We start from the raw sequence: 25397 nt of genomic DNA, 5'->3' as shown, positions 1-25397 counted from the left end.
GCTCCCCGCGGTGCCGGCGGGGCGGGGGCGGCCCCGCTGACCCCCGGCCGGGCCGGTGCTGGGGGCGGGGAGGCCGGGGCGCCCCGCAGGCCCCCATTGGCGGGCGCGGCGGCGGCGGCGGGGCCGGGCCGTGCCGGGCCGGGTCCGGGGCGGAGGGGGCCGGCCCTGCCCCCGCGGCCGGCGGCGGCCCAAGGTTTAAAGTGAGAACTTTCTGCGGGCGGTGCCGAGCTGGAAAGCCCTGCCGCCGCGCCGCTCCTGCCCCGCAGCAGCAGCCGCCGCTGTCGCCTCCCCCGGGCGGGCCGTACAATCCTCGGCAGTGTCCTGAGACTGTACACCCGCCTCGGGGGCGACCCGGCCGAATCGGACCCCGACCCCCACCCAGCGCCGCCCGCGGAGCCCCCGCGTCCCGCGGGCAGGTGCTGAGCGCGCCCCGGCCCGAGAGGCGGCGCAGGAGCCGGCACAGCCGCCGCGATGACAGCTGACAAGGAGAAGAAAAGGTGAGGGGCCGCGGGCGAGGCGCCGGGCTGCTCGGGCCGCTGCGTCCTCCTCCTCCTCTGGCTGCCCCCTCCGGCCGCGGGGCTCGCCGAGGGCGGCACTGCCGGCGGGACGGCGCGGCCTCGCCTCCTCCCGCCGCGGCTCCTGTGCGAGGGCTCGACCCGGAGCCTTCGCGGGGACCAGCTGCGGCTGGAGCTGGTGTTGGTTCGCCCAGCCCGGGCGGGCAGAGGGGCAGTGGAGCAGCGCCGCGCCCCTGCGGGGCAGCCCGCACTCCGTCCGGGCCCCGCTGAGCCGGGGAGCGCCAGCCCCGGGGAGCTGCTCCCGCCGGGCGGCACCGCGGACGGACTGCACGTCCCGAGCGTCCCAGCCCGGCGGTGCCCGGCGGAGGCTGCGGGCAGGTGCACCTGGCAGGCAGGGCCAGCCTGCGGGTGCGGGGTGACTGTAGTTGGTGCGGCGCCATGGCAGGGCTTGGTATCAGCGGCGACTGAGTTATTAGGAAACTGGGTTTCTAGTTGAGGACGGGGGTTTTGAAGGTAGCAGCACCCTTAGCAAAAAATGCTTCAAAATTGACGTCGCGTGGATGTAACTGACAGGCTTTGTAAACACCAGTTGTTTAAAGCTACTGCGTTTGAACACCTCCTCGCTCCAGCCCGAGACGCTGGACGCGGTGCGCGGAGGACTCGCATCTCCCTTGGTTCGTGGAGCGCCTCAGCTGTCAGCGGGTTTTCCCGCAGGGCCGAGAGCTCCAGGAGTGCCCAGCGCTTCGTCTGTCGCTGCCCTTCGAGAGGGATGTAAAGCTAGGCATTCCCAGACTGCCATAACGACCCTTCCAGAGGGAATCAAAATAACGCACTAGTGGTTTTGTACTTGCATTAAAGAGTGCGTTTTCCTCCTGGTTCTTCAGAATGACCGTCAAAATAAAACTCAGCAATCCGTAACACAGAAGTTATAAGTGGAGATTAAGTGAAGTATCTACTTGTTGCTCCAAAGCTATAAACAATCCCCGTGGATGAGCGAGGGTGCTGAGATAGGGAAAGCTAAACAAGTGAATAAAGGTCCATGAAGTCTCATACCAGCATATGTATTCAAGTCTGTTTTATACAGCGGGAATGACTTTATTGTCAGCATAGGTTGCTGTTCCAGCTATAGATTCTGTTCATAAACTATGTGATTTGCAGACTAAGAACTTTATGTTGTTACGCGTTTTATCCAGTCGATGGTGCAGTAAACTTTAAACCCTGTTTTTTATTTTTATAGTAGCTCCTTTTTTACTGAGTCACTCTGCGACAATGTAATAGGGGAGTATAAAACATACATTTTCCATGTAGTTCTGTTTTCCTCAGTTAATCACACATTAATGTATTAAGATTAAACAATTGCCTCAAGTGTATTTTGTTCTAGGTATCAATCTTCTGTGCAGGGTATAAAATATACATACATTTTCTGTCTTCCTATGTTGAAAAAAGAGAGTATAAAATTCTAGTACAGTGTGATGTAGTTATAAAAATGTGTTACAGTTTATAAGGAATGATAAGAATGAAGTAGTGTACATATAGGAAATACACTGCATTCATTGTATCACCTCTTTTTAATGGGGCACTCTTAATCTCTTCAGTTTTAACCTCTCATTTTCAAGCACAGTGAGGGATCTAGCGCTGTCTAATCTTGCAGGACAGCACACTGAGGTGCTTTGTGGAAATACTCTAACGATACAGCAAAAACTTCACGGGACTGAAGTCTGAACCCGAATCCCGATCCTGTCACTGATTTTAAATATTGTGATGTTCAGTGACAGTTTTTCTGTTTCTCTGAGAAGTAGGCTAGTTGTTATCTGGCTCGTGGGATTGTTGCGTAAATTAGTGTTTGTGGAAGAACTGGGAGAGTGTCATATGAGGGATTTCAGATAGCTCTCTTGTGCCTCCCTGTCAGTGTGCGTGTGGATGTCCCTAATGGGGACATACCCTATGCAGCCTACTGAAGCAAGATGTTTTTCTTTCTTAATTTTCCAGTACTATTATAGAATAGGTTTATTGCCTTGAGTTCAACAGTTATTGTATTATTTGGTTGATCTCTATCCAGATATGTGGCTAGGAACTCTTAACCTGACTTGCTAATGGTATTTATAAATCAGTTTTACAGAGGAAAGGTGGTGGGGGTGTTATGGGTAATCTAGTTTACCAGATTTCCAGGCAACTCTGGAACATATGTTTAGAGGAACAGTTCTCTTTACTGTTAAATAAATGCTCTATGGAAGATAATATTTGATTCTCTTAATGGTCCATTTAAGTTGGAGAGCATCCTCAGGTTCTCATTTGAAGCTCTGTTTGTCAATAGAAAAGAGCAGTTGCTTTATTTGAAATAAATATTATAGCACTTTCAAGGCTGATTTCCCACATTTAGAGTTAGTCCAAGATACAGAGCTGAGATTAATGGATTATTCTTTTAACTTAATTTTTTTTTTTAAAAATCATTATCTACACAGTAATAAATACTTTCCTAGAATGCTAGCAATTAGAAACTGGGGAAAGGAGGGAAAAAAAGAGTATAACACATTTTAGCAAATTAGTAAAAGCTAAGGAAGAAATATCTATGATCACTGTGAAGTACAATGACAGTTAGTACATAGGTCTCAGTTAATTAGAGCAGTCTTGTAGAATATCTTGGTGTGTTTTTTAATTATTTAGTCATCGTATTTTTTTAATTATTTGCAATATATAGTTATTTTGTTAGGAAAGGATGGTATGTTAAACTAACTGTTCTGGATGTACAACAGTGTATGTTTGAGGTTTGAAACCAGGCTCGGGACAAGTTAAGTACTACTAACAAGGATGCGTCATTTGGCTTCACCTTTTCAGTTGTTTTGTTACTTGGGAATTTCAGTGCTTGTTCTCCAGTTGTATGAAAAATAAACCAGTTTTGCAGCTCAGTGTGTTTCTGTGCTAGTGGCCCCCATACAGTAATGTTTTGTGACCCTAACTATGTAAATGTTATATTAATGTGTTTAAGGTCTTCTGGTCCAGATAGTAAAGAAACAGGATTGCTCCCAGTTATTGTCTAGGTAATTGACTGCTTTCAATTACCCTTTCACTTCAGGCTTTATTTGATGTAGAGCCCCTCTAATGAGACACTTTGTGCCTCAATTTTCACTGACCTTTTCCTTCAGGAGAGTAGTTCTGCCAAGCTGAGGTCACTCTTGGCCGTTCCTCCTCAGGATGAGGAAACTCTCCTGATGGTACAGCTATCCAGAGCTCAGGTAGTAGTTTGCTCTTAATGGATGTAATCTGGATGCCAGGAAATGGGAGCATTTGGATGTGTCAAGGTGTTAAACTGAGGATTTCAGGAAATGTACAGTCTTAGTTTTGTTCTACCTAGTATATTTTCTGTTTTAACATATGTCCCTATTGCCAGGTATGCTACCTATTGCCTGTTATTCTGTGACAGTGGTGGAATAGATGATCTCATCCATTCTCTTGCCAATATAGGTTGTTCCTTATATACTCTTGTAAACTTCACTTTATGTATTTCAGCTTATACTTATCAAGCTTTGAACACTTTCCTTTGCAGACTTTTTCACAGATTACTCAACTTCATAAAAAAATTGTTCAAGTTTTGTTATTGCTCAACATCTCCCCATGCGAAGCCCACATATTTAATTTACTTCTGTTTGCTTCTATGTTAATATCTGCCCCTGCAGTTTTTCTTATTTGGAGTTATCAAAAGGAACTGTAATCTCCTGAATTCCTGGTGACCAATCTGTTGAAATTGGCTGTATAACACATGCTTATGGCATGTTAACAATAAGCAATTTGGTCTTAACGTTTCAGCACTGCAAATACTGACGCTTCATTGCTTGCAGGTCATCTTGAATGATCCTGACCAGTCATACTCATCATGTTTTGACTTCTGCATTCACTGCCCTTTCTGCATTTCTAGAGATGTGGAAAGAGCTTTTCTACCAGAGGGTGGCCCAAGGATACACAAATGAGGAACGTCAGGCTGTGTTCCTGCCCCGATGTTTCCCTTTGCCTGCAATGGCATGTAGCAGAGGTTGGGCTGTGCTCTGACTTGGCAACCTGGCCTACTTGTGAACACTTTATTTCTCCTGCCCAGGTCCTGTGACTTGATCTCTGTAGAATCAAAGCATTTGAGCTTAATATTTGAGTATAATGGAGGCTGAATGGATTTTGCTGTGGAAATTGTGTGCAATGTGAGTGCCTCCCAGTGTGTACCATCCTCCCAAAGTTCCTGAGGATTTGTGCTTCGCCAGGGTGCCCCAGGGGCTTACTCTGCTTGTGTTTAACACCTAGAGATGGATTAAAAATCTATCACCCCTTGGAATACAGCGCCTTTCTGTGTCATGTCCCTTTCTCTTCATCTTCTAATATCAGTCATCTTCTGTCATGTTTATCTTGTGTGGGTCATTGGGAATGTCTTGCATATTGGAGGTGCTCTACTAACATGAGTTTTTTGTTTATACTGCAAAATTCAAGGGACTCATCATGAGTGTCAAAAATGCATCCTTCTTTCTTTCTATAATATTTTTTACTATGATGGATTCATAAATATTAAGTATTTTAGTTTTCAGGTTCCAAGCAGGCAGCTGCTGCTAGGTGTGGTGGGGGAAGAAAACTTCAAGCATTGAACTTTTTGCTATTATTTTCAAATAGTATTTTTTGAAAACTGAGAAATAGGATAAACAGTAGAGTGAGGAAATGAGCACTACAAAGGCACATTGTACTTAAAAATAATTTAGATGCATGGAATGGATTTATTCCTCTAAAGCTATTTGAGAAATGCTATTGTGTTAACTACTCCAATATTCGTATTCAGTGGCATATATATCTTATTAGTTGTAAATACTTTTAGTAGCTGGCAGAAGGTTGAGAGAACACTTCTCTTAAGTTAAGAGAAAGTGCAAGTATGGATATTATGCAGCTGGCAGGGTTTTTTCTCATTTATTATTCTTGTGCTCCATTTGCTTAAAAGGCAATGTAATAAAGGCTGAGGATAAAATCTTGACTGCTTATTTAAGAAAGAATAATTTCTTTCTAAAATTTACAGAACTGCTTTTCATGAAGACTCCTGAAGTATGTAAAATGGGAAACTATTTTACTGTACATTTGGAAATTAGCTTAATGAAGTACAATAGGCCAATTGACTGATAAATAGTGTTCCCAAGTAACTCATTTAATTATGCTCTTTATTTCTTGAGCTCAAATCTAATTATGATTTTGGTTCTTTCCTCTGTGACTTTATTTAGGCCTAGAAAATTTAACTGAAACAAAATCTGCCATAATAAATTCTGATTAAATGGGCATATTTAGGCCTGAAAACAGTTAGACTTTTAATTTAATTTACCTGACTGTTATTACAAAGAGTTTGGAGTTGAATAGCAACTCCATTATGCTTCTCTGTCCATTGCATTACATGATACAGCAAATATTCAATATTCTGTTCTATAGAAACTCATCAAATGTGTTGCCAGACCAGAAGCAGAGTTGCTTTAGTTGAATTTCTATGTCCGATCTTCATTTGAAGATGTGCCCTGGTCTTGACCCTTCCTCTGTGTGCTAATATGTGGAATCAGCAAGTTTCTTTGATTTAGGGGAATGTTTAGGGTGTTGCCTCCAAGAAGATTGTCTGAAAAATTCAGAAACTTTACGCATGCTTTATGTTAGCCTGTGGGTGCACGATTAATACTGGCTTATTACAGCTTTATGAACAAGTTCTGTGCATCTGGGCAGGAGGAAAAAACACTTTGTTATTTTGTTCCTGCTCTCAAGTGGGACAAAACCAGGATAATACAGCTCCTTAGTGGTTTTCATTCGTAATACAAATATGTTGAACCATTCCCCAACCTTCTTCATTCTGCTGTGTATTTATTTAGACAGTGATTTGCTTTCAAGGAAACATTAGTAGCATATGTTTTAATCTCAAGTATTTAAGGAGTATCCACGGGATCAAACTGTTTTCCAAAGAGAATTCAACTAGTTATTGGTGTTTCTGACAAGAAATGTGTCTCAAACTGCATCTTACTTTAGCCTGGCTATTCCTCCGGTCCTTAGTTTTTGAGGCATGTCCCTAAATCCCAGCTGTGACCTGCATGAATGAAACCTCCAGGCCAGAATTTGGACAGACTCTAAAGCAGGATTGTGATGGAGAGAACAACCAGGCTATGGCCATTTATGGGATTTGGCTGGGATTTGTTTGCTTGGTTTTTTACTGTATAATCAGTAAGTTTAACAGTCATTGTCCCGCCATGATCTTAAGATAACTTGAAGCAACAAATATATCTCCTCAGCTATTTTTGCCCAGCTAGGTGTAGTGGTGATTAGGTCACTATTTTCTCTATAAAAGAGTGCTTATTTTGCAGTGTACCAAAATAAAGGTAAGCTTAACAGAATGATGATTCTTCCACAAGTATCTGCTTCAGACCTTCAGATCTGTAAAATGATGGGTGTATTTATGAAAAAGGTGGTGGGCAGGTGATGCGATTTCTTATTTATCTGGGCTTACTTACCTTAAGTTCTTTGAATTAAAAAAAAAAAAAACCTGCTTTCTGCAGTGCCCACAACCAGTTTAAGTTTTGGATATCTTGTTGCATTTGGCCTGGAGGCTGTCCCTGGAAGCTGTAGCCATAGCCACAGCCGTGGGAGATATGGAGAGGTGAATGCCCGGCCTTAGGACTAGTGGGTTGTCTTACTCTTTTTTTTTTATCCCTATAGAAAAGTCATGAGTGCAGAGTGCACTCTGTTGCTTGCCTCATTTCCCCCCCCACCTCCAAAATTAGAAAGCCCTGTTGCTTTCATCTCCTTCCTTGCATCCCAGGCAGAACAGAAGGCTGAAGCACTGCAACATCTCTTTATGCTTGAATATGAAATACTGTGTGTTCAGCTACTTCTACAATTAACAATACTTTTACAGTAACAATTTGGAGCTAGAGGAGTGTGAGCAGTCTCTTTCTGTTTCAGGAAATTGTGTTATCTAAGGAAAAGCTAAAATTAGAAGTGATATGGGGAGGGTTGTGCGTGGTGGGGTTTGGGTTCTTTTTGTGTTTTGGTTTTTTGTTTGTTTGTTGGTTTGGGGTTGGGTTTTTGTTGTTGTTGTTTTGGTTGTTTTGATTTGTTTTGTTTGTTTGTTTGGGGTTTTTGGTTTGGGTTTTGGTTCTTTTTTGTTTTTTTGTAACCGAGGAGCTCTCCTAATGGATGAATCATATGGGTGTGACTTATGGCACTTGATAGTCTGTCTCAAGGTATATGTGCAATAAGATTACTAGGATCATTTAGAAACTATTTGGAACTACTGAAAAGTGAACTTAATCTATTGTAAATATTTGTTACTCATTACCTAATATATCAAAATACATTTGGTTAGAGTTAGGCAAATGAAGGTATGATATAAGGCGCAAGTTTTGAACAATGGGTTACTGAGCTGCAGATGCAGTTGGTGGGCTGAATATTTTCTGTAAAAATAAATATTTTCCTGGAAAATAATTTTCCAGAGCACAAGGAAACAAGAGCTAGTGTTCTAGTTTTAGCTGAACTGCTAAAATGAAGGGATTTGATTGAGAAATTGTCAAGACATTTGGAGACTGCTGAAACATTTTAGATTTGGATTCATTTTTATATGCTTTCCTGTGTTGCACTACATTGTTAATTGAAAACCAGATGTTTTAAATTTCATTTGGATGAGACTTAAGTAATTATTAGTCTCTTTTTAATGTAAAGATTTTTTCTTTCTTTCTTTCTTTTCTGGTGTTTGACTCAAATGGGCTTTTTTTCCAGATCTTTGTTTTACTGAAATTCACAAGACACATACATGGTGGCTTGACCTCAGTCAAGTTTCTGTCTTCCTTTCAGGAGAAATCTTCAAGTTTATCTGCTAAACCAAGATATTAGGTATTCCTTTTACACTAGTCACGGGGGCCTCATCACTTGAGGCCTTGAACTCAAAGGAATCACAGTCTTTCAAAAACTGCAATCGCTTAAACGAGTTACCAGGTCTGATGAAGATGCTTAGTTGTCTTTGGATTGGGTTAGGCAGAAGTGTGGCTCTGCGATAGCAAAGGTCTTCTCTAGCTTTGGTTATGTGAACAGCTCTTTAAAGATAGTGGTATAATTGAAAACATAGCAATAAAGGACTTCCATAACCCCTGGCCCACCTCACTGGCTCCTGATATGACAAACAAGAAGCACAAAATATGGGAGAGATGAAAACAGCGTGTTGCAGAATTTCTAAGTTGTCCTCAAAATACATATTCTTGAAAACCTGCTTATGAATGGTGAGAGAGAGAAATGTTTACCTTTCCCAGGAAAGCTATTGCTTTAAGTAACAGATATAATAATACCTTGAAATATAGTTATCCCAAGTGATATTCACCTTTGGTCCAGTGCATGTGGGTTTTTTAGGTAGGTAGCTGCTGAATCCATCATATATATATATAAATATATATATAAGTTAAAACACGGAGGATGTTTTGCTGAATGACTTCAGTTTAAGAAGCAAATACAATGGCCTGAATAGGTGGTATGAAATCTTAAAAATGTGCCCTATCGTTCTTCCCTTCTTAAAAGGGAAAGCTGGTGCTAATTTAGTGTCAGAAGCTTTACGAACTTCTTTTTAATCTACATGGGAAAAATCCATTAAGAGCTGATAATTTTAGTGCAAGTTGTGTAAAGGTGTTCAAAAGTTACTGTATGGTATTTTTCCTTTAAGATATATTCATGTGCTTGTAAGATAAATATTTGCTTAGGTAACAAGCTTGAAGGAAGTATGAAGTGGGGTGGTTATTAGACAGGTTTTATAAAGGTGGTGGAAGTATGTTTTAAAGAACATTCCTTGTATTTTGTTTCTCCATTAGCATATCTAAGGTATTTATTGCCATAAAAAGGTGCTTAAACTCTTGGTATCACAGCTGTAGTCGTTTGCACTTGCATTTGTATGATAAACTACAAAGCAACCCTATTCAGCCATTGTGTTTGGGATGTTCTGGTATTGGTCTATAAGGCCTGTGTCTTCACAATAGAATCACCCTCTCTGCCAGTAAATTCTTGGTGTTATTGGGTATTTGTTGTCTCAATACTTCAAAGATCTTTGTGACATTTAAAAACCACCCTGCTCTATGTATCTACATTTGTAAATGGAGATCACTGCCAGGAATGTGCCAAGCTTTTAGCTGTCTGTACAATTTATGTCCAAAACTTGTTGCGAATACCAGAGTACCTTCTGAGGGTATATCTCTTGTTGTGCCTGGTTAGATTTTCATATGCCATTATGATGAAATAACATACTCATCAGCTGATGGCAATGACTATATCTTTAGACTCTTAGGTATTTATGGAGGGTATTGACTTAAAGCTGATGGGAAGTTTAGAACGAAAATGGTTTTGGAATGACCAATGGAATGTCAGCATCATACATGGATGTGTGAGAAGAAATTCAGTGTTAAGTGGCTTTATTATAGTTATACTCCACTTCAAGGTCTGGTTGTTGGTTTTTTTGTGGGTTTTTTTGTTTTGTTTTGTTTTGTTGGGGTTTTTTTGGGTGTGTTGTTTTGTTTTGTTTTGTTTTGTTTTTTTTTTTTGAAGGTCTCAGTTGCCTTAAGTGTGTTTCAAAACCTGTGAGAGAAGGCTGGACATTGGTGAAAATGCTCATGGTATTTTTCCTGTAGAGCCTCTTCTAGACAATTTCTTCTAGGAAAACTGCATTTATCTAATTCAAAAGGGAGAGAGCCTTTGGGAAAGAGTGAGCATTTTGAAATAACCTGTGGATGTTGCCCTCACGTGAAGGGAAGAGCTGTCTTTGAAGGGCTTTGCTTACTGCTGGCTTTTATCTGTCCCCGGATTTTCCCATTCCTTCTCTGTTGCAAAGGAAATCCATGAAAAATGTGGCTCTTGGTTTACTTCTTCCAGTTATCCCCATATTGACCTGGAAGACTCATTTCCCGTTGTCCTTTAAGCTGACTCATGTATTTCAGAGAATGAAGAGAGTTGGAATATGCCAGTTCTTGCACTTGAGATGGGTAACCTTTGCTTGCAGAGGAGGAAACCAATACCCCATCTAGCCAAGACAGATCATGATGCTTGGTCTTAACAAAATAGTATTACTTACACTTTTAAGGAAAGGTAGATGTTTGGGGGGTGTTGGCCCCCTTTATTGCTTAATGCAGCACTTTTATGTGAGTGATTAGGAGGAAGATTTCTGGTTTGACTGAGGGAACACAGCTTGGTTCAGTTGCGGGTGGGCTGTCTTTGTGCTGCAGCTGTAAGATTATCAGTTAGTGTTAATATATCTAGTTCTTGGTTTTTCCCCTGTAAATGATTTGAAGGATTTGTTTATTGCCATTACGAATCAGAGGAACATTTTTATGGTCACATCCTTTCTGTGCTCAAGTTTTCTTAACGCTTCTACTGGCTTTTACGTAACAGCAAAACCTTATTTATGTTCCCAATGATTCACAAAAGGGGACTATCCCGTTCGCTTAGGCATGTGCTGGCTTGAAAATGAAATAGAAGCAAGTGCAGATATCTTGAGGGAAACATAATGCTGGTGTTTCGAAACAGCCATTATTTCTCATTTAAGAAAAACCAACCCCCCAACCCTACTTTTGTTTGTCAACTGCATGACTGGCCTGAACAAAGCCTCTCTGGCATGAGGACCTGGGCCAAAATGCAGTGAAGCTGAATAAAATCATGTTTTGGATTCTGTCTCTTGAGCTTGTTCGCCACTCTCAGTAGAGCTGGCTGTGAAAGCTGTGTCTGGTTACTGACCTAGCTGCTGAACAGCAGCTTCAGCAAGCGGCCTCTGCAGTTACTTCTTCTGTCTCCTTTCCCCTCCACACACACTCTTAAAGCCCTTCTTGATCGACCCAGCTCTTTGTCCTGCTGGGTGCCTGGGACATTGGATTGGTAGTGGAGCCTGGACTGTGTGACTGATTGCTGTAGTTATCCTCGACCCTCAGTCTGGAAAACTGGGATGGTAGTATATCCTTCCTTCCACCCTTTGTCTGTCTTATTTATTTAAAATGGACTGTAAACTTTTTAAAGTAGGGACTTTCTATGCCTAACACAATGCTGTAGACGTGTTGGCAAGAAGCTTGTGTGATAAACCTAACTTGAAAATACTGTAACAGGGGGTTGTCAAATGGAAGGGGTTTGGTTATCTCTCGCTCTTATATTGCCTGGTTAATTGCTTTCTTTACTGCACTGCTCCATATTATTCCTCAATGTGTAGGTTACACCCATGTCCTGATGGGTGACCTACGCCTTCGCTTGCTTCACCTTTGAATTTGTCCCTCCTGTCATATAAGATCCGTGTGCAATTTAGACGCCCCAAGCAATTGAGGACATGGGGTGGTGTTTGCGGCGGTGGCGGCGGGGGATTGCAACACCCTGGAAGCAGCTGGGAGATGATAAAACCCCTTATTCTTTCAGATTTCATCACAGAGCAGGCAGGTGAGCAACCCACAGGGCAATAAGAATGAAAAGAAGGGTTTGACTGTCACACCAAAACCAGTCTTTTCTGCAGATAGGGAGTTCATCGGAGCAATCATTTGCTCTCAGTTTCGTTAAACTGAGAGCTGTAAGAAAGTAAAGCGGTGCTGACATGCAGGGTTCATGTGACATCGGTTAAGAAGAGGTCAGTGTACGCAACCTCCTTCACACAGACTGCATAGACTGCAGCCTGTGAATCTTCATTCGGTTAAGGCTTCTCCTGCGTATGAGTGGCAGGGCTGGCCTGAAGATGGAGCAGGCACATTCTTCAGTGTAGAGAAGAAACACTGAGAAAACCAACTTTTATTGGCAGCTTTGCATATTGTATGCACAGGCCCTGAAGAAGATAATGCAAGAATCTGTGTTACCTGTATAGCACCCCTTCTTTCCCTTTGCCTGCCAAATCTTAGGACAACATCTCCTGCCCCCCCAAACCAAAATGTCACTGTAAATATGGTGTAACTACATTTTAGCTTCTTTAAGGGCAAGTATGAAGCAATGAACCACAGCGACCACCACTATTGCTTTCTGATACTTCTCAAAAACTTCATTTTAAAGGAGGCAAATGAAAGCCAATGGTGCTCACTCAAAAAGTAGTGACTTTTCAGTGCTCTTTCAGCCTGGGGAATAAAGTGAGCAGGGAGCAAAGTCTGCATTGCAGGTCACGGTAAGGATTTCAGGTGCAGTGATGGCTAATGTGGAGCAGAGGTCTACCTAAAGGTGGAGGTGAAAGAGGAGGAGTGCCTGCTGCCTGACCTGTTAAAACCTTTAAGAAGAAATTGTGCCAGTGTGAAGTCATTATAGAGCATTCCTTTGGAGAGAGTCATGTGATGAATACACTGCAAACATAAAATGATTTCATGTTGTATTAAGTTTTGAGTAGGTTACAGCCGTGGAATGAACTTCCCGAGTCATTACCGAGTCAATTTGTGTGTTGACCTGTCTGCTCCTGTTGGGTGGTTTTCTTTGTTTCTATTTGTACCTTACATAATAGATATGTTATGTATGTATAAAATGTATAAAAAATAAGATATGTATAAAAGCTCTGGCTTTTGTACCAAAAAACCCTCCAGCTTCATAATGTCTAGAACTTTTATCAAAATGAAGTTCAGTTTCTGCCTGAGACCTCTGGGTACTGCTTTGTGCAAATACCTTTGAGGAAATTATGATGTCAGCTGTGTGTGGTATGAACCTTTATCCTCTTAAAAGGGAGTTTCATGATGGTTTCACCTGAGTTCTACTACCCTTAGCTGGTGGATTAAGTAAATGAAATGGTCAAATACTTAATAAGGTATGAGGAAAGCAGAACAAGCATCTGTTCTTAAACTGTTACTTGTATAGGAAGTCAGTTCTGATTCACAGTTGTAAGAAGGAAATATTTGGTGGGCAAATCTATTTCAGTGCACTCTGTTTTGAAAGTATTTAGTTTGCTCCCATACTAGGAGATGTTTTAGGACATATAGTGAAACAGTGGAATATGAAATCACTGTATTGAAGGAAAATAAAGAGAAGGCCTCAATTTACAGATATACTTGCTATTGAGAGTCAAAACATCTCCCCCTCCACCCTGGAGGAAGTAAATACTTTACTGCTTGTGATGGTAGGTATATTATACTTTGTAGTTGAATATGAATTGCATATAGGAAGTTTGGAGAAGGATTTTGGCTCAGTGAAGTACTTGGAAATCGAAAGAAATTTTAATAGATGATGAGACAGTGATTAGATGAATTATCCTCTTCTACCATGTTTTCTTAAAGTTTACATGTTTTCAGTGCATCTCTGTCTCCATTTCTGACAGAGCTGTAAAGATCTCAAGAATATGAAATACCTGGGAATAGATGTTGTGATGGCTTCAGGGGAAAACTGCACAAGTGCGTTCTCCTGTAGAGATGAGAGACTTCTGTGGCTGAAGAAGTCCAGGTGCCAACCAGCTACAAGCTGTCAGCTTGCTGTGCCACAGGTACTAGGATCTAACAGGAGCCTGCAGGATCTGGAAAAATGTTTTTCCTGGTGCCCTTGTTGGAAAACAGCTTGTTGTTTTTGTAGCGTGGTTCACTAGTTAACCCTTGTGGTGTTTAAAAACTTACTGTGAGATATTTGCCATGCTGTTTGGTAGAAATAGATACAGATAGAACGCTATTCCTTACCCTGAGTGTTTCTGAGTGTTTCCGTGTGCTTAGGCCTTACTGGTTTGGGATGAAGAAACTGCTGTGCAACTATGATTAATACTAACACTCGATACTGGGAGGTGTTTTAGACTGGCCACATTAAAACCACCAGTGTGTGCTTGACTCAGGCCCTGAGAAGTGCAGCTGGACTTCTTTCTGCTGGACAGGAATTGCTGACTTCAACTGGAGAAACAACTGCACTTCTCAACAGCTATAACTCTGGATCCGGCTGTAGAAAGATCTGTTTTGGTTGGAGAGGTCCAACTGTGTGTGCCTTGGTGTTGATTGTCAGGGTCATGATTAATTTTGGGCATTGTTATACTGGCAGTAACAATGAAGGCATTGTCACCACTAACATTTTCACTTTCCTGTGTTGTTGCAGTGCTTGTTTAATTATTTTTGCAAAAGCAGTAGGTTATGGGAACCTTTTCATGTGCAAACCGGGTTGAAGGCGGGAATCTCTTGTTAGAGTTGCGTATGTTTGCTGTTCCCATAAGCAGTGATGATGAAAACTTTTAAAATTGGTTCGTTGGCGTTAGTAATTGGTATCTACTTGAGATCTCCTATACTTCTCAGAATCACTTCCCCCACTCAAGGCAGTACTACTGTTTGGGGTTTGTTTGTATTATGTATTTGCTGGAAGGAGAGCACTATTGTGTGTTTTTTGAGGGTGATTACAAACATAAAATAGATTCTCTTGAGAACGCTTTGTCTACTCTCATCACAATTGGTAATTGTTTTGTGTTGTGTAAGACGTTGCATGCTGTGCTTCTTATTTGGCAGCGTGCGTGTGTGAACCTCAAAATGGATTTCCACCTCCAACGTCTTGTCATTGATGTTTTAAAGGTAAATCCTGGAACAAAGCATAAAACTCCTCTTAACTCATTTATTGCAAGATGATGAATGTTTACCAGGTTAAGGTAAATTCTTTTAGTCATTTTGGTAACCAAGTTTGCTGCGTTTTAATGAATGTCTTCTCCAAGTGGGACCTGGGTGAGGTAATTCTCAGAAATTAAAAAAAGGGCCAACCCCCAAACAATTACTTTTGATATGGAAGCAGACTAAAATAGTGTACTTATGTGCAAGGTAGGTGTCATCTTTTTGTGCCAAGTGCATTTTCTGAGGTCATTCCAAAATGCCAAGGGAAAAGGAATCCATAACCCTCTCATATCCTATTAGCAGAGAGCCTTGAGGTAGAGATGGGCAAGATGCATGGAAAAAATGAGGCTTCTGCCAAGCATTTTCTTTGTAGGTCACTTATTGTAGTTGAAATTACAGGGAGTGTAAGAACAAGTGATCTATTAGCAAAGCCATGAAAACAAACTATTTGCCACTTCTAACAAACATTGGCCCAAAATACGCCTCAAATTTTAAAAATAAGTGAAAACTTGGCAAAAAGTAAGACCCGGGTTTATCTGCATTTCATCAGGTACATGGCGTCCTGGAATGTAGCCCATTGGCAAAAGCATGGGGAGTGTTATCCTTTGCAGCACTGGGAATGTTCTCTGCTGAATTTGGCGCCAATGACCGAGCTTTGCTTGTTAGCTGAAGTTCACACAGACTCCTTGCCAGGCCTGCCCAGAATGCTGTCTCCTCTGACTTCCTGTGGTCTTGCATAATATTTCCTTGCTTCTTGTATAACTGCAGCTCGTTCTGGTCACTGCCCAGTTTGTACGGTCGACTTTTTAAAAGGCCAGTCCTGCAAACGTGCAGCTGAGCCATGTCAGTGGCAGGAGGTGTCCCGGCGGTGACGCCAATGGAAGCGCCCTTCCACGGGGAAAGCGCCGGCAGCGGGGGCGTGTGTCAGTGCCGACATGTCTGAAGGCAATAAAGTTGACTGCCGCAGCCTTGTGACGAGATAAGCGTGAGGCATGACTTCAGATTGACTGCACCTCTGAAACATGTGCCTCTGTTGCTCTGATTTCTGTAACAAATATAGGCCTTAGTTAAGGGTGGGGGAGGCAGCACCGCACGTGGTGTATGAATGAAAGCATATTTTCAGAGCACTGTGAAATTCTTATTATTGCTAGGAGTGACTAGCAATGGCAGTCCCTACATTTGCCTTGAAAACATGTTCCAGGTATCCAGATAGGAATTATTGATAGGAATTCCAGAAAATAGTATTTTCATTCTGGTGATTTTTAATGCTTCCACACAGGTAATTTCTGCAATTGTCTGTGGTTAAAATATGCATTAGTTTTGCATTCTTGTTTAAGCAAGTGTATTTGTTAATGTTTACCATTTACTAGCCTGGATTATTTGTATATACGTTTTGAAAGTGAATTTCATAGCAGTTTGTGCCACGTCACTGTATTTATTCTGATTGTTTTCCAAATATTTGTGTTTGTACATTTATTTATGCATAGAACACTGAGTGTAATTACAGAGCTTTGTCAGTAACTCATTTTCAGAAGGAAGCTTGTCTAACATGACACTGTCTCGAACCCCCTTTTGAATGTAGTTTTCCAACTGTTACTCATGTACTTTGGCAATCCTGTTCGTGGCATGGCTTTGAAAAGCTCAAGAGTAGAGATTATAAAATAGTCACTTCAGTATGTTTGTAAATTTATTCAATAGACTGTACTGATTTGTGTGTTATAGTTCTCAGGTCATGTATGGTCTTCCAGTTAAATGCTATCTGCTGTGAAGAATCATTCTAAGAGAATGCATTAGAATTGATTTAGTTATCACAGTTATGTGAGATTCTTGTTTAAATTGTCTCATACCGTCATCTTTTCCATGAATCCGGCTTATCCAGTTGTCATAGTAACTTTGACATAGAAAAATTCATGCTGCCTACACATGACTTCTTGCAACACTGTCTTTTAATCTGATTAATTTAATGGAAAATAAACTTTTACTGGTTAACGTGTGTTGTGAAGCAGCTTTCATGGTCACTTAAAAGGGGATTATTACCATGTATTCTTAGGACCAACATTTTAAGGACTACAATCCAACTAATGTAATGCTTGGGGAACTGTTGAAGTAATATAGGGGTGATACTACTGACATCTTAGCAGACTATGGTTTAGTATTGGGAATGCCAGCATTTCTGGGGGGTGTGCTATATATATATTTATATATATATAAATATATAGATAGATAGATAGATAGACACTGCATCTTTGGCAGATGGTTTCAAAGCCAGAGATCCTAGCAGGGCTTGACCATACAGCTCTAGCAGCATGGTTACCAAATAAACCAGGTTCACTTCAACACATTTTGACCAGTGATGGAGAAAAGCCACTTTATGTGCCAGCTTGCTCGTCACTGATGGGTTTGGAGTCCTGGATAAGCCATACAAATATGAATTGTATGATAGAAGTAGACTGATGCTGGCTTGATCCTAAGAGTAGGGAAGAAGCATAAGAATTGCAAAAGGTGGTGGGCTGAGAATTGCTTAGCCAGCTGGAGAATGTGGTTCACTGCCAGTAAAGAAGGATTTTCCTTCTAAATGGAAGCTGAGAGAAATGTTAGGACTGGGCAGTCTGTTTCTTTTTAGAAGTATTTGTCCCTCCTGTGTAAATAGTTTTAAATTATTTCAGACAAATTGTTTTGGCTTATAAAGTCAGAGTTTGAAATTTACTCAGCTTATGGAATAACAAGGTTTAGGAACTCTTGTTCAAAATAGATGGGTTGAGCATTAGTACTTGTATCAGCAGTGTTAGAAAGGCACACTGTGCTCTCTGAATCTAAATGTAGCCAAGTGTCAGAGAGATCCACGGTCACAGGGGCATGTTCACTTTTCTTTTTTATTTGATGATTTAGAAATGTGCAAGTAGGCACTGCAGAAGATTTAAGGGTTTAGTCCTCAGCTGTACAGGCAAACACAAAACCACTGCATTCAGTGGGATTTTTGTCCCATTAAACAGCTCGGGATTATGCACTTGTATATGTGTCTAAATATGGATCTTAGTTAAGTAAACAAGCGTGTAGCTGTACTTGGTAATCTACTTTCAAAGGAACACCCCGTGTCCCTTGCGTGGCCGAGTACATGGCCACGTCTGGAACTTCGTGGGAGCTTGTGTTAAGGACACTGATCAGCCGTCCCCATGTGTCTTGCCGCAGGAGGGGCGTGATAGGTATCTCTGAGGAGTGTAGCAGCCTCCGTCACTTGGCTTTTGGTGTGGTGAGATACTGCTCTCCTTTGAAGGATGTGCTAGGGCAGATACACCCTTTCGAAATGCCTGTGCTCACAGATAAAGGTGGAAAGGGGTCGCTTATATGACTGCTCCTTCTTGAAGCTGAAGAGCTTGCTCAGTGTTTGTCAGGCTAAACTTTTACAGGGGCAAGAATTAACTTTGAAACTGAGGAAGAGACTGTGTAAAGACTAACTGGAAAAAGCAGAAATGGGGTTATGCATACAGTGCCCAATAGCATTAGTGTTTTTTTCAGAAACTCGTGCATTCTGCAGCTGTCAAAGCGGGCATCATCTATAAACCTCTTTCATAGGTGGTGTGCAGAGGGGAATGAGACTTCTCATATAGGTATCATTGTTGAGAAAGAGTTGCTAATTTTTATTTTATTCTTAAAATTTTATTTTTTTTAAATGAAACTTGCTCAGAAGCTGTAGTCTGTCAGCAGGCGAAGTGACATTACAGCAGAACATGCCACATCTCATGCAATACTGTGACTTATATACTGTCATTAGGGACCTGTGCACATGAGGGAATGTTTTAGGTGTGTAACAACAATTTATTGTATGCTATAAAATCCAGTCTCACTAAGTACTGAGGACCTCAGGAGTTTTGGAACAGCTTCTCCTACTGTCTGAAGTAGTAATTCAGTATACTTAGCCTCTTAGAGCCTAGGTCTAATAGCAACAATTAGTACATTTGTATGTTTAAGTATGCTTAAAAGGCTTAAATGGATGTGGTTTGAAGAAGTGAAATGAAAGAACAGTAAAATTAACATTAAAACCCAGCATAAACTATGGTGAGGAAGTATAAAGTTAGTCATACCACAAAAAATAGAGACCTGAAAAGCGCCCTGGTTGACAGATGTGTCAGAACAAGCAGAAGTGAACAGTAAATGTTGCTTATGATGCATTGCTTTTTGTTTGAGTTTTCGAAGCATTAGGGTATGATGGAGATAGAGGGGTATGGAATAAAAATTATGAAAATACACCTTTTTGAAATATCAGCCCAAAGGCCCCAAAAGAACACTGACATCTAAAGTGTGAAAACTAAGTTTCTCTAAATAGCATAAAAAATGTCTTGCTTCCTTAAATAAGTAAGTATGGGAACATTTTTGAAACAAAGGCAAAGAAAAGCTTCACACAAGGGGACCTTTAGCAGGGAACAAGAGGTACAATTTTCTTTTGCTGGTACTAGTGCCCCTGCAGGCTTGGTGAGGCTGTCTTTTTGGGTGGAGGTGGCGTATGCAGCGCTGATGCTGCCTGGGGGCTGGGAAGGGATCAAGGGGCTCTGCCCTTTTTGCAGAGCCCTGTTCACCAGCATGACTTTCTCATGAGGAGACTGCTGTAGGTTACTGGCCTAGTGGGAGGGCTGGCAGGACAGGACCAGGAGCTGTGAAGAAGTCTGATGAGTTTCAACTCTGGAGTGTAATGCTGGCTGACCACAGCATGCAGTTTCAAAAGGTTTTGCTGGGGCTTGGGTATATGCTGGATTCAGTCATCAAAAGCATGTGTAGCCACTAGAGGTTTGACTGAACAGACTTTCTTGGGGTTGATGCTCAGGGGAAGGCTGAGAGGTGTGGAGGCTGGGAGAACATTCTGGGGAAGCATTGCTCCATGTTTTGTGTCCTTCTCCAAGTGTCTGCAGATTGAAATGGGCTGATGGGGAGATGCTGGGCTACATCAACCTCTTACCTTGCACACCAGGGTTACTGCTGTGTATTCCACTGTAAGCAAGGACACACCAAGAAGGTTGAAAGGGTTGACAAAGGGGCAAACCAGCTTTACTTTCACTCTATCCAAATTGACAGCAACCCCCCTTAATGTTAATATGTGTATGAATCAACTTTTAGTCTGATGGTTAATAAATAAGAGCTCTTATGCAATAAGTATTTTGTTGCTTCTGCCTTGCTTCTCCCACTGCCTTCCCCACACCCCCTACCCAGGGAAACAAACAATTGCTACTAGCAACCATAATAATTCCATACCAATCATTCTGCCTTTTCTCCAAATGACTTGTGTTTTTTTCCACAGCAAAGCACATTTTTACATATCCTTAGCACCACTCTAGCCTTGGCCTAACTCTGGGGGATTACAGAGATAAGATACCAACCATGGATAGCATCATCTCTTGGTAAACTGGAACGTCAGTAGGGTGCAGAGTTACAGCTTTGAAGGCAGAGAAAATGGTGTTTAGGGCTCTTTGAAAGTCTTGTTTTATGGATTGAATAGGAATCATGAACAAACAGATTTTTACAAGGATTTATGTGGACACTTGTTAATTTTTGCAGTAATTATTGAACTGCTTTCTTGTTGCTTGAAAATTGGTGCTCTCATTTGTTTGTTACTGTTCAATCAATGGAGTTAAATACTCGGTAACAAATTGCAGCATGGGGAAATACTAAGCTCGTCTATTTCAAGGAACATTTGAATACTGAAAGCATAGGTAAAATGAAAGGTGAAGGTTAATGATTTAATAACAAGGTCCCCAGGACCGTGCCTTATGTCTGGAAGGCAGTAATTTGCATTTGCTTCCTGTAGGATGACTTCACTGAGGAACTGAAGGCATTAGCATATGCAGATGCTGAGACTCTTCTATACATATCATTATTTACAAAGTATAAAGTCTGCGGTGAAGACTTGTGAGATGTCATAGGAGAAGGAGTGAGGCACTGACAGACAGCAGGGTGCTGGTGTAGGCAGGGAGTGATGAAGAGAGGAGATGATTGTGTGTCCTCCAAAAAGCTTGAGGGGCACCAGTATGGTTAATGAACGCAAATAGGCTCTGTTTAGGAGAGGGATGTTTATGTGCTAAATAGAACTGTATATACAGCAAATCGCCTTAAATATATTTTTGTGGTTACCACTACTTACATACAAAGCAAAACCATAATTACAAAGCTGTTCTTGTTTTTGAAACATCGTCGTGTGCCAAAGAAGTTGTAGGTATTTGTAGGGCATGGTAATGCCAAAGAGCACCTGAGTGTGAAAAGGATAGGTTTTATGGTATTCACAAAACCAGCTGAAGCTAAATTCTCATTTGCATCGTGTTAAGAAGACTTCAGTCTTCTTTGGCTATTTGACATTGGCTTCTGCAGAATCTGCGTGCACACAGCAGGCGTTGCAGGCAGTGGGTGGCTGGAGACAGGGCACCTGGTGGAGCAACAGACTGGAGGCCTCAGGCTCTTCGACGCTTCCCTGGTCCTGGTCAGGCTGTGCAGTACGTGCAACAGCATCATTAATATCCCTTTGTTCTTCCCCGGTGCTGTATGAACAGCTTGGGGCAGAAAAATCTCCTTATGTTGAGCTTGCTGATGATGACAATGTCTGTGAAACTCAATCGTTTCTCTTTGCCTGTTTGGTTGTGCTGGTAGCTTCTTCTGGAACAATCTCCATTATGTTGGGTCTTTTATTTTCTGTAGTATTTCAAACAGTTCAAGGAAAAGTGTTTTGTTGGGGTTTTGTTTTGTGGGGGATTTTAACTTAAATTTATTTTGTTGGTTGATTGGAGACAGTTTTAGAAGAGTAAGTTCTAACTACAGTCAGAATGGCAAGTTCCTAGGCAGTTCAGCACACACGTTCAGCAGCCTACCCCCTCCTACCAGTGTCCCTGATGTTGTTTTAAGATAAATTATGGACATGAAATAGCGTACAGGTCAGATGCCTAGCACAAGAGCCAAAGGCTTCAGCTTTGGCAGAGTGGCCAAGCTCAGACTGACTGTATGTCCCCAGGATTCCCCCAGGTTAGCCACAGGAACTTGCTCCTCCAGTCCAGCTTGCAGAGCTCACAATCTCAAATTATTCAAATTATTCACTGGACATCTGCTCAAAACAATTAAAAAGTGTGTGCACCCCCAAGTCCCTTTGTAAGGCTTAATAATAAATTACAAATCATTTTAATACATTAGAAAAAACCCCACACAAAATGTCTATATTTTTGTGGTAAAGGATTTGTTTTCTCATCCTTTCACAGCACATTTTAAAGAGTGTAAGCAGCAGTAACTTCTGCAGGCACGAGTACTAGTACTAGTTGAATATGTGACTATTTTATGCTTTTGCCTGCCCTGCTTATGCCCTGTTCAGTACTAATGGGACTGTATAGGACGTAAATGGCCACAGCACTTTTGCTGTTGTATATAAACTAAATTTGAGGAACTTTGAGTGTTTCTTATGCACAGTGAACCTCTGGGAAAGCTTCAACCTCTGACCTCTGTAGTGGGTTATGACAGGGAAGATTCGTAAGAGCTTGATTTAGACTCATCTCTGGATAGCTGGTTAAAAATATTCAACTACCATGTTCTTCCTACTCCCCCATCTCAGTAAAGGTCCTCTTAAAATACATGCTCTGACACTTCATTTTTGTCATTACTTTGGGAGCCCTGTAGCTAAGCCTGCTTGTAAGGAAATTATTAAATTATATTCATGTTTGTGTTTTAAAATTGCCTTGGTGGTACTCCAAGAAGTATTTTGCTGCTCTTCCAAATTTCCATGTGCTTTAATATTAATCTATTTTCATCAATCTGACCTGCCCAGCAATAAAATTTGTTTGAAGTTGGTCATGTAATGATTGCTGAAGGGACATAAAAACTAAACTAAATTTATCCGAGGCTTTTACAAAACTTATTCTAAGAAGAATAAGGGGTTTATTAGACAATGACATTTGGTAGTATTTGGGTAATTTGTCACAAAAATGAATATTCAATAAAGAAATTATGGTAGCGTAACTCTTTAATTTTTCTTTTGAAAAGTAGAATATTCTTTCTTTGAAATACTTCATCACTAGCTTTTAATTTTGTATCATATAGTAATAAATGCTTATGCCTGGGTTGTGGTGACGATTTCAGACTAAACAACTGGTAATGACATTATTTATTGCCTTTGAGAAAGTCCTTTCATGTGGTTTGTATATCACAAATTAAAATTATTCAAATATCTAGAATTAAAGAATTAATTTTTTTTTATTGATAACACAAGTGGTCTTTGAAGCAAGCCAGAATATCTGGCTGTCAGTTCAGACTTTCAAATTCTGGTTTGCTAATACAGCTTTTTTGCCAAGTCAAAGTGAAATGTTATTTCATGCAAGAACAGAAGTGACTGTATTCCTTAGTAGAATGATTAATACTAATGACTATTACTCGCACTTTTAGAGCACTTGATAATATGTTGTTGTTTTTCTTGCAAACCTGTTTGTAATCAAAGCCATTATACTATCGTTTAAATGGAGAAGCCACTGTCTGCCCAGAACAGCCGGGTAGTTACATTAACTTCTATAAATAAGCTTATTATTTTAGATGAAAGTTATAAAGCGATCTGTTTACCTCTACTGAGGTAAGTAGAATAGCTGAAAACATTACTAAAAACAGGATGAAGTGGAACATTGGAAAAACATAAAATCCTCCAAGGGCTTTTTATGCATATTCAATATTTTGATCAAGCACAACTCCTCTGTGGTTTTGTGGTCTTAAGAAAACTGGAAGGAAGGAAGGTGCTATTTCACTCTTCAGCTGACTGAAATGTAGTATTTTCCTTGTTTAAAATATTGATTCTCCCCTACTGGCCTGAGATGTTTTTGGAAGCAGATAGAACTGAATTGGGGAAAAGTATGAAAATACGAAAACTTGCATTAACTATGTGGAGAGAATAAAAGCATGAGCATGAAATCTGTTCTCCTTTAGAAACACATATTGGTTAGAAACAGAGATTTCAGTGCCACATATGCTGAAAGTGTGGTCTAAAAGCTTTAATTTAGCTTTGACTGTCAATGTTAATGGACAGAGCAAATGCTGGAGCTGCTGTAAAACAAATCTGTTTTCCTTTTGTCTGCTGTGCCAGATAATGAAATAAAAGCTAAATTATCAGTGATAAAAGTAATTTGCAGAAAAGCATTGATAAAAATATAACAGGCAGAGCTTGTCATTAGCAGTTTAAATGGATAATGTTTACTTATAACCTACTTCTGTCCTCTGGTTTTTATTGTCTTCTCCGTCTTCCCATGCTAGGAAGGGCCTTTTCAGTAGAGGCTTCAGGAAATAAAAATATACTTGTACTAAATCCCAGCATGGGAAACTTTCTGAAGTATAACTCCTATTTTTTTCCCTTCTTTTTCCATATTGCAGTATCACCAAAGTTAAAGCTTGCACACAGTTTGAAGAGGGGTTATCAGTATAATTTTATCCATCCCACCTTGATGAATGTGTCTGCTAATGACAAAAGCTGAGAAAATGGTTTCTCTCATTGCAGCGCTGGTAGCTCCTATCATGAGTTACATGATATTTACTGTGAAAGCCTTAGTTCTTGGAGTCAGGTGTTTAGGTGTGGGACACATACTTTCCTTTAGAGAAGTTTGAAGTCATGTCCCAGTTGCTCACAAAAATTCAGGAACCTGAGCCCCTGTGTGTTTGTGTGCTCACAGTGATTCTAGTGTGCATTATGTAAATGTGCACACACATGCACAAACATTTAAATTTTATAATTTCCTTGTAAACCAGACTTACCTTTCATGAAATTGAGTCATCATTTTTTAAATGCTTGGACTTTGGATTACTTTTGCAATGGGTAGCCAGTGTCCAGGGTAAAACATTAGCTATAAGGCACTTGAAGGATGTTTGGTGTCTTGCAAGAGCTGGACATGCTCATTTGTACATTTGTAGTTTGTAAAAGTATTTATTTAAAGAACATTGAGTTCTGAGTGACCAAACAGGGAACAACTGCTAAACTCTAGCTGCAGTACCTAAAGTATTTTATATTCTCAGCCTGGACACTGCTGTACAGCACTTGCCAGTTTGCAAATGTCAAGGACAGTTACCCTCTCACATTCCTAAATGGCTTGCTTCTGACCATCCTTCAAAATACCTACCCTTTCTCCAGCTCCTCCAGCTATTGCTGCCAACTGCTGTTTCACTGTGCGGCTGCAAGGACTGTAATCCTTGGGAAGCCTGGGTCTTGTTGCTCCAGGCAACCTGTGAAGAACATGAACTTGCATTTGTTGCCCCAAAAACCAAGACAAGGGCACCTGAAAAGCTGGGGAAAGTCTTTTTGTGTGGGTAGCTGTGTGAAGTATTGGCTAGAGCACATAGTCTTGCTGCTGCTGGTCAGATAATTCCTTAT

General features: G+C 41.0%; 1 protein-coding gene across 1 annotated transcript in view; it reads left to right on the top strand.

Moving 5' to 3' along the window:
• Positions 1-261: 261 nt before the first annotated feature.
• Positions 262-25397, top strand: part of EPAS1 (endothelial PAS domain protein 1) — a 78715-nt gene continuing 53579 nt past the window's right edge. The window contains exon 1 of the mRNA XM_027903061.1: positions 262-497. Within this exon, the coding sequence (XP_027758862.1) occupies positions 472-497 (26 nt within the window). The 5' untranslated portion in view covers positions 262-471. The remainder of the gene's footprint in view (positions 498-25397) is intronic.

This window comes from Empidonax traillii, unplaced genomic scaffold (genome assembly GCF_003031625.1).
Source record: "Empidonax traillii isolate 1590-97213 ecotype Southwest subspecies unplaced genomic scaffold, ASM303162v1 scaffold927:size442368, whole genome shotgun sequence".
Classification (NCBI taxonomy): domain Eukaryota; kingdom Metazoa; phylum Chordata; class Aves; order Passeriformes; family Tyrannidae; genus Empidonax; species Empidonax traillii.
This window is presented reverse-complemented; position numbering and strand designations above follow the sequence as displayed.